A 13,898-nucleotide genomic window follows, 5' to 3' on the forward strand; every position below is an offset into this window, starting at 1 on the left:
CTTGCTGCATGGTACCCTTAAGAGCCCGGATTTGCTGCGGGGAGAAGGCATCCCAGCTTTCCCAGACCATCTATCCTGGAAGGACACCATTCTGCAGTGCTGGGCTCCTTGGGGTTGGCCTGGAGAGGTGCTGGCAGCAGCAGGTTGGTGTTACTCCCATCTCAGAGACTGTAAGCCCTCAGTGTTCTGCGAGGTGCTCACCAGCCCAGGGCTGTGCTCGCACTTTGGTGTGGAGTAAAACTGCAGCTACTGGCGTCAGCCAAAGATCTGGAATAAGCATAGAAATGCTGCTCTGGTGTTGAGGGGGAATGTTGCATCCTTGATTCCTGGGTATCTGGATGTGGAGACAGCCAGGAGCAGAGAGGTGTGAGGGTCAGGCCGTGCCTTTGCACCTCTGGCATTCTCAGGGTCCGATCAGGGTCGCAGATTTGGGGGCTGAAGGGCTTTGGAAGCCCCAGTTGGATTTTATATCACAACTCTCTTTGCACATCTGTTGTGTGCGATGTTGGGAAGTCTTGGCAGCACCTGCTGGGTCTCAGTGACACCAAACCCCATGGCAGCTCCCATCTGCCTGCCTGGAGAGCCCCAGGACAGTTAGAGATGCCCAGCTGGGAATACCCCAGTGTTTAACATCTGGCTCCTGCTGGTGGAGCAGCTCAGTGCTGCTTCCAGGTGACCATCTGGCCAGGGGTGAAGGTGCCTGTTCACACCTGCACACCCATGTGTGGACTCTGCCTTCCTCAGAGTGTGGCAGCACCCAGACCCATTGCAGCATCTCTGTCTACAGCTCTAGTGCTTGTCTTGTGGGTCAGGTCCTCTCCCCTCACCCCCTCATGTTGGCAGGTACCCCATGGCCAGGGGTCTGCCTTATGGGATGGGGTTGGGGTTCCCACATACCTCCAGAAAGGTGTGCTTAGTGCCTCAGTTTCCCGCCATTTGCAGTTGGTTACCTGAACATCAAAACCTGTCTCAGTGCAAGAAGGAGCAGCACAGCCTGCCAGCTGCATCCTGTTCAGGGAGGTGAATTACGTGAGAATTGTGGAATGATTTGGATTGGAAGGGACCTCAAAGACCATCTTGTTCCAACTGCCTGCCATGGGCAGGGACATTTTTCACTAGGCCAGGTTGCTCTAAGCCCCATCCAACCTGGCCTTGGACACTTCCAGCGATGGGGCAGCCACAGCTTCTCTGGGCAGCCTGCTGATGATGGTGGTTCCCATTGGTAAATGCAGTGCTTGGTGTAGAGAGACAGGAGTAAAGCCTGTGTGAGGCATTGGGGATGGGGGAGAGGTGTTTGGCTGGGCCATATGGGGAGCTCTGCCCCGCAAAATAGAATATTTACAGTTGGAAGGGACCTACAAGGACCATCAGCTGATGACCCAGCAATCGTGCCCACTGCTTTTCATGCAGTGGGGTTTCTGCCGCGTCCAACATTGGTGTCTGTTGGGAATCATAGAATCACAGAACATCCCGAGTTGGAAAGGACCCACAAGGATCACTGAGTCCAACTCCTGGCCCTGCTCAGAACAGCCCCAGCCTCCCCCCATGTGCCCTGGGACAGGGTGGTGGTGAGAAGTGAGCGGTGCGCGCTCGGGGTGTGCCTCCCTGGCACAGCAGTAATTAATGTCTGCTTTAAGCTTTCACCCGTCACGTCCTCCCCTTCCCCCCATGGCAGCCTGGAGTTAATATTGGAAAAGCCAGTTAAACAGTTAATGTTTAGGCCCTGGTTATTAGGCTCTTGCACATTTCCAGCAAAGGGAGCCGAGCTGCATTTTAATGGGAAACTTTCATGCTCAGTCAAGTTGCAAAAATTTATTTGCGCAGGAGTCATTTTCTTTTAACAAGTTTTCACCCTAATTCCCTTCCCCAAAATCTGAATTTAATGGTATTTATATGGGAAATGGATTTATTAAGTTTTAATGATGCTATAACATTGCCCTTATTTAATAGAAGGGGCACCCTGCAGGCAAGTGGCCCGGTGGTGGTGGGGTGGGGTGGGAGGGCTGGGTGCTGGAGGGGCACCCACGGGCTGGGCAGCCTGTTGCTTTGAGCTTGATCTGAAGTCAGTGTAGCTGAGATTGGCAGTGCCATGTTTGCTTGGACCTCCTGAGCTGTGCAGGATCAGTCCCTGGCTGTTGCAAGGGCTGAGACTTGCGTCCAGCTGCCAATTCCTCCTCATCCTCCCCTGTGGCTCCTGCTGTGATGTGGCACTACCTGTGTCTGCCACAGCTGTCCCCAAGAGAAGCACAGAAAGGAGCCTTTGGCATTGGGGCACTTGGCTTTGTCAGCTGCTCTGTCCATGTCCCCTTGCTGAGAGAGCTGGTGTCAGCAGGGTGATGGAACCCCAGGACCACACTCTCCCTGCTGGCATCACTGCCTGGGGGTTGAGCATTTGTGAGTGTCCAGTGGTTTATTTTAAGATGGAAATTTTCTGCTGTTGATGAGCAGCCATGGAGGAGTTCATGTCCCAGTGTTCCCACCCCACCAATGCATCCTTGCACGGGGGATCGGAAGGACACCCTCCCAAGGGCACTCATGGGTGGTTAACCCATTGGATGGCTCCTCTTGAGCAGGTGGAGGAATGTGGCCATCCACAGTGGGATGTACCACACCATCAGCTCCCAGTTCCCGCCCTCACACCCACTGCCTGAATTTGGGGCGGGCTGGGAGAGTGACCCCGCAGGGGAGCAGCCCGGGAGGAGGGGGGGCCTCTCCCTGGCCCCCAGCCCCTATTAAAATGTTAGACACAGACCTCCAAGTCAAAAGGCAGGGCGACAGACGGCCCTTTCACAGGGCCTGCTGCTCCCCACAAAAGGGGGGTTTCCAGGGGAGGGGGGCAGGAATGCAGGCTGCGGCCGGAGGGCAGAGCCGCCACCATTGTCCCTGCTCCCTCGGCGAGGGCGTCATGTTGACACAGGGATTTCTGCCGGCAAAAGGTGTCGGAGGCAGAGTCTTCCCTCCCTCCCTCGCCGTTTCCTTGGTTAAACTCAGCAGCAACAGAAATCCCAGGATACAGATCCCGGGAGCTGATACCCGTCTGCCCGGTGATGCTTTACATCCCTCAGCACATGGTTTCCAAGTGGGCAAGGGTTTTGTTGCTCGTTACAATTTTTGGGAGCTTTGCTTGCAAGGGGAAGCCAGCAGCTTTGTGGCCATGAGCTTGGTGGGGGAGCTGGATCCATCACTGTCTGGCCATTGCCACCTTTGCCCACTCCCCATCTCACTGAAACATCCCCGGCAGGAATTTCTCTGGCTTTCAGTTGGCTTTGTGCCACAGGGGCACCCGTGTGCTCTGCTAAACCCCCCTCTCCTCTTTGTTTATAAATATTGGAGCTAAATTTAGCTTGTTTAAACTTTTGGTGGCTGTTCAGATCCTAATCGTAGGTTTTATGTTCAGGATTAGAAGAGTGGGATGGTGGGGTCACGCGTGGGAGTTTTCCATATTTGGCTCTCGGGCTGCGCGGTGTTTAACCAAGACTTGGTTTGAGGGGGAAAGGGGAAAAAAAGAGAGTTCATCATTTCCTTAGAGAGGTGTGACACCAGTGCCAGAGCTCTGGGAGCACAGCACTGTGAATTCACCCTGCACAGGCAGCAAGTGTGGACAGCACTGGGTCCAAAGCAGGGAAAAATGGGCATTTACCCCAAAAGGGATAGGGAAGGGAGAGTGGCCTTGGGCACCAGCAGTACTGGGCTGGTGGGCAGCCTGGGGAGGTGGAAATTCCTCACCTCCCCCAAATTCTGACTTTTCCTTCTGCTGGCTCAAAGAATTAAGCATTTTTAAGGGGGAAAAGTTTACAAATGAGAAACCAGAGCTGGGAGCAGTTGCAGGGAGTGCTCTCAGATGCCAGAGGTGTCTGCAGCACCACAGAGGAGGAAAAGAGCTGGGTGCCATACTGGTGTTTGATGGGCACACTGGGCACCGTTGGCACTTGTTGGAGGACCTGCCCCAGGAAAGCCACCCCTGTCCCATGGGTGGGTGGTGGGATCATGTGCTGGCCTCAGCCCGGGCTGTGTTCCCTGGGGATCCTCTGCTGGAAGCACATCCTTCATGGTGGCCCCATAAATGGGCTCCTCCAAGAGAAGGAGCAGGGGCCGGGATGAGCGGAGTGAGCCGAGTGAGCCGAGCTCCCGCAAACAATGGGGCCGTGCAGCTTTACACCGGGAGAGGATATAAAAAACATCAACTGGGGAAAACAAATATTTCATAGCAGCCATTGTTGAGGGTGGGAATGAGGGCGAGTTTTGTCTTGGGCTCTTCCTTCGACATCTTTCATGTTTATTGTGAATGAAGCTCCATTGAAAGGCAGCTCCTTCCCAGGTAGCCAGTTACCACCCGGTGAATAGCCTGGCCACTCTGCTTAGTAATGGGATTATATTGTTTTTCATTACAATGGGAACTTTGATTCCCAAACTATCCTGACTAATGTCTGCTTAAGAAACAAAGCCATTTTTTTCCCTCTCCCTTCAAGCTCGTAGGAGGAACTGAGCTGTAGCATGTTTTTCCCCACTCCTGTCCATGAGCATATCCAGGTTTGGGAATTCCTTTAGTTTCTCTCCAGATGAAAGTCTGGATCTTAAAATCTCAATTAGATGGCTTGGGCTAGGTCAAAAATGAAATGGAACAAGGAAAAAAAAACACATCAAAGACTTGGGATTGCAGTTTGCTTTTTTAATTAAACAAGAGTGGAGATCTGCTCCTGCTTTATTAACCTGATGTCACTTGGAGTAACCTGCTGCTTTGCCAACCACCTCCCTGTGTGAAACTCTGCTTTTTTCCCAGGCTGGTGTCCCAGAGTGTTTAATAAAGCAGGGCCTGGATGGGACTTCTTAAAAAACCGCCAGTTTGGTCTCGTGCTGGGTTTTGGTGCTGGGAGCTGCGTTGTGGCTGCTGGAGGTTTCTGTGGGGCTGTGCCGGCGCCGGGGCAGCTTTGGGGTGCATCACCCAGTCGGGGTGCCCCACATGGGTGAGGGGAGCTGGGCAGCTCTGCCTTCATGCCTTGGCTCTCCTGGGAGCTGTGGCAAAGCCTTTGGTTTCTTAACGGCCTCGTGTGCCAGAAACCACAGAGCGAAGCTGCAGGTGAGGCGCGGTGAGCCCGGCCGTGCCTGCTGCTGGAGGGGGCTCGAGCAGCCCCCAGCCCCTGCCTGCCAGGGCAGAGGGAGCATCCACAGCCCCACATGTCCCAGGGAGGTCAGGGCAGAGTCCAAAATGTTCCTTGTCTCCCTGCTCCCATTTCCTTCTGCTGGCTCCACGTGTATCATGCCACTTGAGCAGAGTGGCGGTGCCAGGCCAGGAGTTGAGTGAGAGGTGGGAGCAGAGAGCAGGGTGCTGAGCTCTGCTTTTCCAGCAGGACGATTTTCCAGACCTTTCCCTGGCTCCAGAGTGTGCTCCTGTGCTCAGCAGGGTGTTTCTAAGGCAGGCTGATGCCGCTGGGAAGCCCTCCTCTAGACAGGAGTACAGACCTGTTGCTCCGTGCAGCCTGGGAGGGGTTCTTGGGGAGGCAGTGGAATAAGAATGAATGGAATAAGATGGAGTAAGAAGCATGTCTGTTCTCTCGGGGACATGGAGACGTATCCCCAAGCACTGGCCCTTTCTCTGCTTGGATTGGAGCCAGGGCAGATCAGGGATCCCTGGGCTGGCAGTGAGCAAACGTGTCTTACGGGGAAGGGTGTAACTTCAGGAGAAAGCTGGGCTGTTGCTTCCAGGCTGTGCCCGGCAGGAAGCCACTGGCGCAACTGGAAAGGTGACTCCTGTGTGTGGCTGGCTGATGGAAAGCAGGCTTCCCTATCACCCAGGGTCTGCAGCTGCTGGGGTGCAGGGGAAGGTGTGGAGCAGGCAGTTGTGGTTCCCTGTCAGCCCGAGGATGACGGTTACCCCGAGAGGTTTGGGGACAGTGGGGTCGGGTTGTGTCACTGCTCTGCAGCTGGGAGCAGCCTGCAGGGGCTGTGGGCTGTCATGCAGCTAAGGGAGACTCTCCTGCGGGTTGTTTCTCCTTCCTTCAGTTGCCAGCAAACATGAGAAATCTGAGTGTCCTGATCATGTTTGGCCACTTGATTCACTCCGCTGGCTCCAGACCACGCTGGCGCAGGCGTCTGCTGGTCATGCCATGCATTTGTTGGTGCAGAGGGTTCTGGGGGTGTGATGGTCCCTTGGTGGGGACCCTCTGCACCATGCAAGGTCACGGTCACGGTTCCTGAACCTTCTCTGGACCGGGGTGACTCTCACAGGGACTAGTGACTCATCTGAGGTGCTGTTCCAAGCCACAGGTACCATGGAGCAGAGATCATGGAGTAGAGATCCCCCCAACCCAGCCTGTCAGGGTGGGGGCTGCCCCTCATGGTGGGAGACCCCACACCCACCACCTGGGTGTGCTGCTGCCCCATTAGTCTCAAGTACCCCTAAAATGGGGCTTGAGGAAAGACCCGAGCCTCCCCTGCTCAGCTTTCCCACGCTGCTCATACTTTGGGGAAAACAACCACGGCCGTTTATGCTTCCAGCAGATGAGGGTGAGGAAGAGGTTATGTGATAGCAGAGCAGATAAGAGGCAGCCTGGATGCGGGGCCAGGGGCTGGAATGGGGCTCCCCACTAGCCCCTCCCACAATGTGGGGCTGGCCCCTGATGGGATTGGGGTAGGAGACAGCTCTTGCATATCCAGTGGCCGTGCTCCAGCTTACACCTGGTTTCCATTTTGCTTGATGGCTTATTTTGTACACTGTAAGCCTGAGGTGGGTTTTACCTCCAGCCCTGCCACCATCTCAGGGTCCCTTGGGAGGACGCGCTGGGACGGGATAGGAGAGCAGTGGGTGGTGTGAGCTGCCGGGTGGTGCAGGCTGAGCCCCCACATCCAGGGCATCCCCTGTGCACCCAGCACCTCCGAAACACTCCCCAGCCCCCGGGCTGTGCTTGTGCAGGGCTGACACATCCCAAATTTGAACAAAGCCCCCGTGCCGCCATGCGGGAGCCGGGCCGGGGCGGGGTGGGCTGCGGGAGCGCCTGGGTGTCATCTGTGCCGGCCGTGGCAGATGGCAGCTTAGCACAGAAAGGAAAACATTAGTCTTGGGTCAGAGGTCGCAGAAACATCTGCCTCGGGATGCTTTCAGTGCCCGCATTGCTGCGGAGGGACAAAACCTGTTGCTGGTGGGTTGGAGGAAAAGCCTCGTGCGCCGCGAGCGAACGGAGCGAACAAAGGGCTGGTGGAGCGTGGAGCCACACACAGGGAGAGCCCAGCACGACAGCCATGGGATGGGGGGACTGGGATGGGCACCCCAGCTCTGCCAGCACCGCAGTGGGATGAGGGCATGCTGGGAGTCACCACAGCCAGGCAAGCAGACAGGTAGAGCAGAGCTGGGACAGTGGCTTGGGAGGAGAGCTCACAGGTTCTAATACACCCCCACAACTCATTCATGCTTTTGATTATCCGATCTGCCGAGCTCTCCTGGAGCCCTGCTGGAATAGCTGCAGCGTTGGACCACTGGTTGTAACTCCTTAAGGATGTGCAGCAGACACAACAAATGCACGTGCTCGTGCTGAGCAGACCCAGATTTGGCCTGGGCTCGGTGCTGGGAGCAGGGTGGGAATTTGGGGCCGCTGTTCCCGTTCCCAGGCTGTCCCCTGGGACTTGCTGTCTGACCTTGGACAAGGCCTTCTCCATCACCCTTCACACTGGCCATGAATCATGCTGGAGATTTATGGGTCGGCAGCGCGGTGCATTATTAATGCGCCTCCCCCTCACACGGGTGCTCACTCTGGGCCAGCGTGGAGGGGGAAGACACATCCCAGCCCAGAGCTGTGGGAATCCAGCCCCCAGCCTCTGCCTGACCTGCCCTGAAACAAAAAGCCACCAGGATGGACGGCAGCCCCAGACTTTTGGGGGTTTTAAATCAGTGTGTTCACCCCTGCAAGGACCACGTGCAACATCCTATCCACAGGGATGGGGACCAACTGCTGTCCCCTGTCCTGTCTAGTGCTTGTCCCTTGGTGGAAAACACCCCAGAAGTGTAGGGTTGTGAGTCAGTCTGCCATGACTTGCTCCATGTGCTGAAATGGTGCTGGGAGAGGGATCGTCACGTGTTGGAGCAGGGCTTGGCCATCCCTGGGATCGGGATTCCGTCACCCTCTGTCGGGGTGGGTCCCGGCTGGAGTGTTTGATGCCTCTTCAGCAGGTTAATGAGTCAACGGAAACGGTTCTCAGCTGCGCTCGGGGGAGGGAGAGACACCGGTATTTTTAGCCATTCCTGCCTGGTTTGGGAACAGGGTGTACGTCACACATGGAGCTGGGACTGTGACCACACTGGCCTCTCTGGGGGTTTCTCAGAAGCTCCTCAGGACCCCGGGGAGCTTGGCCACATTTCTCCGCCTCAAAGCTACTTTCTAATGGCCCTTCTGAGCTGTTTTGATCCTGGAGCACCCGCCCTGTCCTCTGCCAACACATATATTTATAATTAAAGCATAGCTTTAATGTCTCGTATGCTAATCTCCATAAGCTGCTTGGGGTTTGGTTTGGGTAACCCTTGCTTGGGAAATGCCAAAGGAAAAACCACAGGGTGATGTTCACCTGGCTGAGCCCGCGGGGACCTCTCATCCTCCATGTCTGCTCAGCTGGAAGCCCTGACACCACCCCCCCGGTGTGTTTTTTTTACAGAAAATAAAGCTAAGCTCCCTGGGCTGAGCTTTAGGAGAGGTTTTTAGTCCCTGGAGTAGGTGGACGCATGATGAGGTTGCAGCACAGCTGGGAGCTGAACCTGACTCTGCTGAATCCGGCCTTTCCAGACCTGGGAAAGTTGAAAAATAACTATGTCTTGGACTGTCCTGATTCTTCACCTGGTTTTTGATCTCTTGCTTTGCATGCGAGACTTGTCTCCAGGCTTCCCTCTGCAGCCAGGACTCTCTAAAGCCGCTGTGCTCGCTGGGCTTTGAAATGCAGCTCCAGAGCAGCTCCAGAGTCTCTGTCTGTGAGTGAGCTCCGGGACTTGTGAGGGAAGGGAACGGTGCAATTCATCCTGTGGCTTTGTCCACAGCCAGGAATGTGCTCTTCCCTGCCTCATCTCAGACTTGCTGTTGCAGGAATAGCATTGGTCTGTGCAGGAACATCTACAGATGATGCGGCAGCAGTGTGGAAGTGTGAGGGAGGAGGATGTCCTGGGCGCTGCCTTGGAAAAGAAACTGAGATGACTTAGAAATGTGGAAGGATTTGAGAGGGCTCCCTGAGCTGGGGGCTGGTGTGTGCAGTGGGTATGTGAGGCTGAAACTGTGATTCAGGAATCACCAGGCATCCCCAGAAGGTCTCACTGCGCGATGCCAACTCCCCCGTGGGTTATAGCAGTGACTGCTGGATTTTAAGGGTGCCCGTGCTGTATTGCTTGTTTTCTGAAGAGTTGCTGGAAATACCTCCTTTTCTGGGAGGAGGAATGTGGAGCATGAGCATGCCCTGGTCCTCCTTGGTCCATGTGTGCCCATCGCTCAGCTCAGCCCTTCCATGTCGAACCCTTCCCTGCCGTCTGCCGCACCCTCCTCACTTCTGGAGCTGATTGCGGCCATAAATCAGCTCTTAAGGCAAACAAATAGAAATTAATTTAAAAATAATCTACCAACTCCATGCATCTTGAGGGGTTTCCTGAAGCAAAAGCCTGGAAAGCACCTGGGCAGCCCAGCCAGGCATGGGTTAGTCCCCAGCCCAGGCACTGCCAGTGACCCCAACCCCCCTGTGCCTTCAGGCAGGGACTTCCCTGCCCCTCAGAATTCTTCCTCCAATCGCTAATTAACCTCCTGGCTAATAGCCATGCCCAAATTTGGGCTGGGCTCTGCTCCGACGTCCCATCCCTGAGCTCAAACCACCCGCTCGCCTGCGCTGAAATTGGAAACGGTCCGAAAACTAATTGGGTGGGAGGTGTTGGGCTGCGTGCCCCTCTCCCTGACCTCGCGGCGCAGGAACCCCAATCCCAGAGATAGCCCTGCTGGCCGCCTGCCTTGTACCGGGATGCAGAGCATCACCTCCTGGTCCCCGAGCATCGTCTCCCACTCCCGGCTGCCCACGGCGGCACCACCGTGGCCGTTCCCGCGCTGCCATCGCAGCTCTTTGTCCAGCATCCAATCTTTTTTTTTCTTTTTTTTTTTGACTAAGAGAGAATTTTTTTTTTTTTCCGCCTTTTTCTCCCGTTGGAGAATCCCGTGACGCTCCCCTTGTCCGCCAGCCGCCGCGAGAGAGCCCGGAGGATTGTTTTAAGAAAAAAAGCGTGTGTGGGGGGGGGGGGGGGGGGGGGGGGGGGAGCGGAGATTTTAACAGATGACTGCACACCCGAGCGGTTTGCCGGCGTCGTGCCTGTGCCGCTCGCCCGGGCCCCGCACAAAGAGCCCTCTCAGGCAGCCACGGCCCCAACCTCCGCATTCCCCCGCTCGGGGCCGTGGCTCAGCCACCCAGAAGCGCCGTCGCCCCGCGGTCGAGGCGCCCCGGGCTCGGAGCCGCCGGCGAGCCGGGCATCGTCCGCGGGCGCCGGCAGCTGCTCTGCCTCATTAGGATGCACACCTGCTCCCCGCCGCCCTTTGTGTGCCGAGCAGATGCCCTGATTTATTATTATACACATTTTCTTTTTCATTTGGCCTGGATAATGCCGTCTCATTAACTCAAAATGTCTCCGAATCCTGACAAATTCTCACACAATCCCCAACAATGAAATCAGAATTGGGTTAAAAAAAAAAAAAAAAAAAAAAAAAAAAAAAGGGGGGGGGGAAGTAGGGAAGAAGAGAGGGGGAGCGGGGGCCAAAACGTGGTCGTGCCGCCGGCACAGCGCGGCAAAGAGTGGTGGCTCCGGGCTGGGGCGCCTGAGGGTGGGGGTTTGCTGGCTGTGCTTCACTGGAGGAGCCCCACATTCGTGTTTTGGGGGGTTGCAGGTCAATGCTGTGCCCAGGAATGCAACATCCCACCAGCTCTGATGGCAACAGGTGTGAGCACGTGGTGCCCTGAGCCCCAGCCCACCAAAGCACAGCGGGGACCACAGTCCCCCAGTGCCCAGGTGCTGTCACCTTCCCTACCCATCACCTCCAGCAGGGGTTACCTTACCCATGCCTCGTGGCCATGCATGCGGGATCCCAGATTTATTTCTGCTCTCAAAGCCTCTGCTAGCAGAGCATGAGCTGAGCCTGGTGTGCCCTGTGCTGCTGTGGTGGCATTGCCATCGTGGTGTGGGACAGTTCCTCCCATGCAGTACTTGCCACAGCTGCCTGGCACAGCCCAGCCAGGGCAGAACATCCCCTTTGGAAGCAGTGTAAAGTGAGCAGGGCTGGCTGGGGACAAAACGTGTGGTAGCATCAGTGTGTTGCAGATGTGATACAAGAGGTGCTGTGTGGGTGGGTTTTTGTCTCGTTCCTGGGATCTTTCGATGTCAGGTGTACAGCTTTGCTCCATCTTCCCTTTCCCAAGGGACACCTTCCCCTCTCTGTGTGGTCCTGCCAGCCCCATGGGGATGGCTGGTGGGATTTGCCCTTGGGGCATGTCCCTGTTGCCAGGCTCAGTCCTGCACCAGGCAGTTGCTGCAGCCCTGTTGGCCAACAGTGACAGATGGTGGAGCTGGTGGTGTCATCGGGGGGTCTTGTCTCAGGGCCCCCACACAGAGGGACGCAGCAGCCAGGGCAGCTCATCCCTCCTAACGCGGGATTTGGCTTTGGGGAAGCTCTCAGCTGGTTGTGAGGAGCAGAATCATGTCCCACCTGTTGCCAGCCAATGCTGAGTCCCTTTTTGATCACGTTTGAGTGATTTAGGATGGAGGGAGGATAAAAATGGGTGCAGGGATGTCCCCTTGCTGCCTGGCCCCATGGATTCATCTCTCTGTGGGGGTCTGTGGTTGCAGGTGTGGGGATGCTCCTCCTGGTTCCACCATGTGTCCCTTGTGCCTCAGCTTCCTCTTCAGCGAGGAGAGGGGAGGCAGAACTCTCCCTGCCATGAGGTGCGGGACGTCAGCGCCGCGGCTGCGGTTGTGCAAGTCGGCGCAGGCCCCTCGATGGGGGACGCCTTCGTTGCCAGCACCTCTTTCATCTTCCTCTTCCCAGCCCAGAGCAGCCAGGGCAGAGCCCCGCCACCGCCAAGCCTGGTGTGCCGGGATGCGGGGTGGGGTTGGACCGGTCGCTGGGCCTCGCGCGGATGCCCCCCCATCCCCTCGGGGCGATCCCGCTGACGGCGTATCTCGCCCCTGCCAGGTGTAGCGGTGCCTACGTGGGCGAGCGGTGCCAGCTGCCCAACCCCTGCCTGAGCTCCCCCTGCAAGAACGCCGGCACCTGCACCGCGGTGGTGCGCGGCAGCACCGTGGATTACACCTGCGCCTGCCGCCTGGGCTTCACCGACGAGCTGTGCCTGACGCCCCGAGACAACGTCTGCCTCAGCAACCCCTGCCGGAACGGGGGCACCTGCGACCTGCTGACACTCACCGAGTACAAGTGCCGCTGCCCGCCCGGGTGGTCAGGTGAGGGCAGTCACTCTGTGGTGTGGGGACACGGCTGGGGGCAGAGGGACGGCCTGTGGTAGGGGCTGCTCCTGGAATAGCCCCGTGGATGGAGAGATGCCTGTGGTTTTGGCTTCCTTCAGTTCTGGGGGAGAGATAGGGAGGGTGGTCTGCAAACTCAGGTTGGAGTTTAGGAGGGTCCAGGCTGGGGGAGCTGTCACCCTCCTGCACAGTGTTAAGGGGGGGCTGAGGTGAGGGGGATTAGTTACAACCAGTCCCAGATCCGGTCTGCAACCCGGTGCAGGTCGCTGCCACACAGACCCTGAGCTGCAACTTGCATCCTCATCCTCCCTCCCTGCCCTCCCCAGGCAAAACCTGCCAGCAGGCCGACCCCTGCGCCTCCAACCCCTGCGCCAACGGAGGCCAGTGCGTGCCCTTCGAAGCCCACTACATCTGCCGCTGCACCGCCGGCTTCCACGGCGCCAACTGCAAGCAGGACGTCAACGAGTGCAACATCTCCCCGCCCGTCTGCAAGAACGGGGGCAGCTGCACCAACGAGGTGGGCACCTACCAGTGCTCCTGCAAGCCGGCGTACACCGGGCAGAACTGCGAGCACCTCTACGTGCCCTGCAACCCCTCGCCCTGCCAGAACGGGGGCACCTGCCGCCAGATCGGGGACACCACCTACGACTGCACCTGCCTGCCAGGTAGGGACTGCCTCCCATGGGGGGAGGAAAGGGCTTGGGGACCCTCTTGCAGCTCCTCTGTCCGCCTTAAACAAGCAGTGCCCAATCTTCCCATGAGTTATGACCCTGGGAGGGACAAAACTCGTTGTGCCACGTGCCTTTGGGAAGACGCTGGGCAGCAATGCCCGAGGAGGAGAGGTCATCTGGGGGCTTTTTATGCTTGGTGCTTCACCAAAATAGCTCTTCCAAAGCAACTATTTGAGCAGAGGCCCCTGTGCGGATGCTCATATTCCAGAATAAGAGTGCCTTTTTCCGCTTTAGCTTAATCCACTTCCAGAGTGGAATAATTAGCCCGGAATAGCTATTTTGGAAAGTTTCCGAGTGCAAATGGAGTTGGGGAAGGAAGACCCTCTCCGTGCTCGCTGCTGCTCCCTCTGGCAAGTGCCAGAGCAGCCCAGCAGGATTACAGCCTCTGGCATGAAGGGCTCTTGTGGGGGGGCCGAATGGGGCTGTCCTGGGAGCTCAACACCCTGGAAGGGGTGGTGGTACCCTGGAAAGGAGCTTGGCACCCTTCAAGTCGGAGGAAAGAACAGCAGCTGTGAAAGGGCCCCTGACCCCAGCAAGCCCTTTCACTTCTGCCCTCAGACAGTGGTTTGCAGCGCAGTCGGGGCAGGGAGCGGAAGGAGCTGAGCAACCCCACGCTCCTCCCATCCCTGGGTCAGCTGGAGAAATGAAACAGTGGAGTTTCAGCCCACACCAGGCTGTGTTTGCCAGGGCAAGTG

General features: G+C 57.1%; 1 protein-coding gene across 1 annotated transcript in view; it reads left to right on the forward strand.

The window, feature by feature from the left end:
* The window catches only part of NOTCH1 (notch 1), a 45,674-nt gene that overhangs the window by 8,746 nt on the left and 23,030 nt on the right, over positions 1 to 13,898 (forward strand). The window contains exons 3-4 of the mRNA XM_017810373.1: positions 12,189 to 12,451; positions 12,799 to 13,137. Coding sequence (XP_017665862.1) covers positions 12,189 to 12,451; positions 12,799 to 13,137 — 602 coding nt within the window. The remainder of the gene's footprint in view (positions 1 to 12,188; positions 12,452 to 12,798; positions 13,138 to 13,898) is intronic.

The sequence above is a fragment of the Lepidothrix coronata genome, unplaced genomic scaffold (genome assembly GCF_001604755.1).
Source record: "Lepidothrix coronata isolate B3197 unplaced genomic scaffold, Lepidothrix_coronata-1.0 Scaffold28, whole genome shotgun sequence".
Lineage (NCBI taxonomy): Eukaryota > Metazoa > Chordata > Aves > Passeriformes > Pipridae > Lepidothrix > Lepidothrix coronata.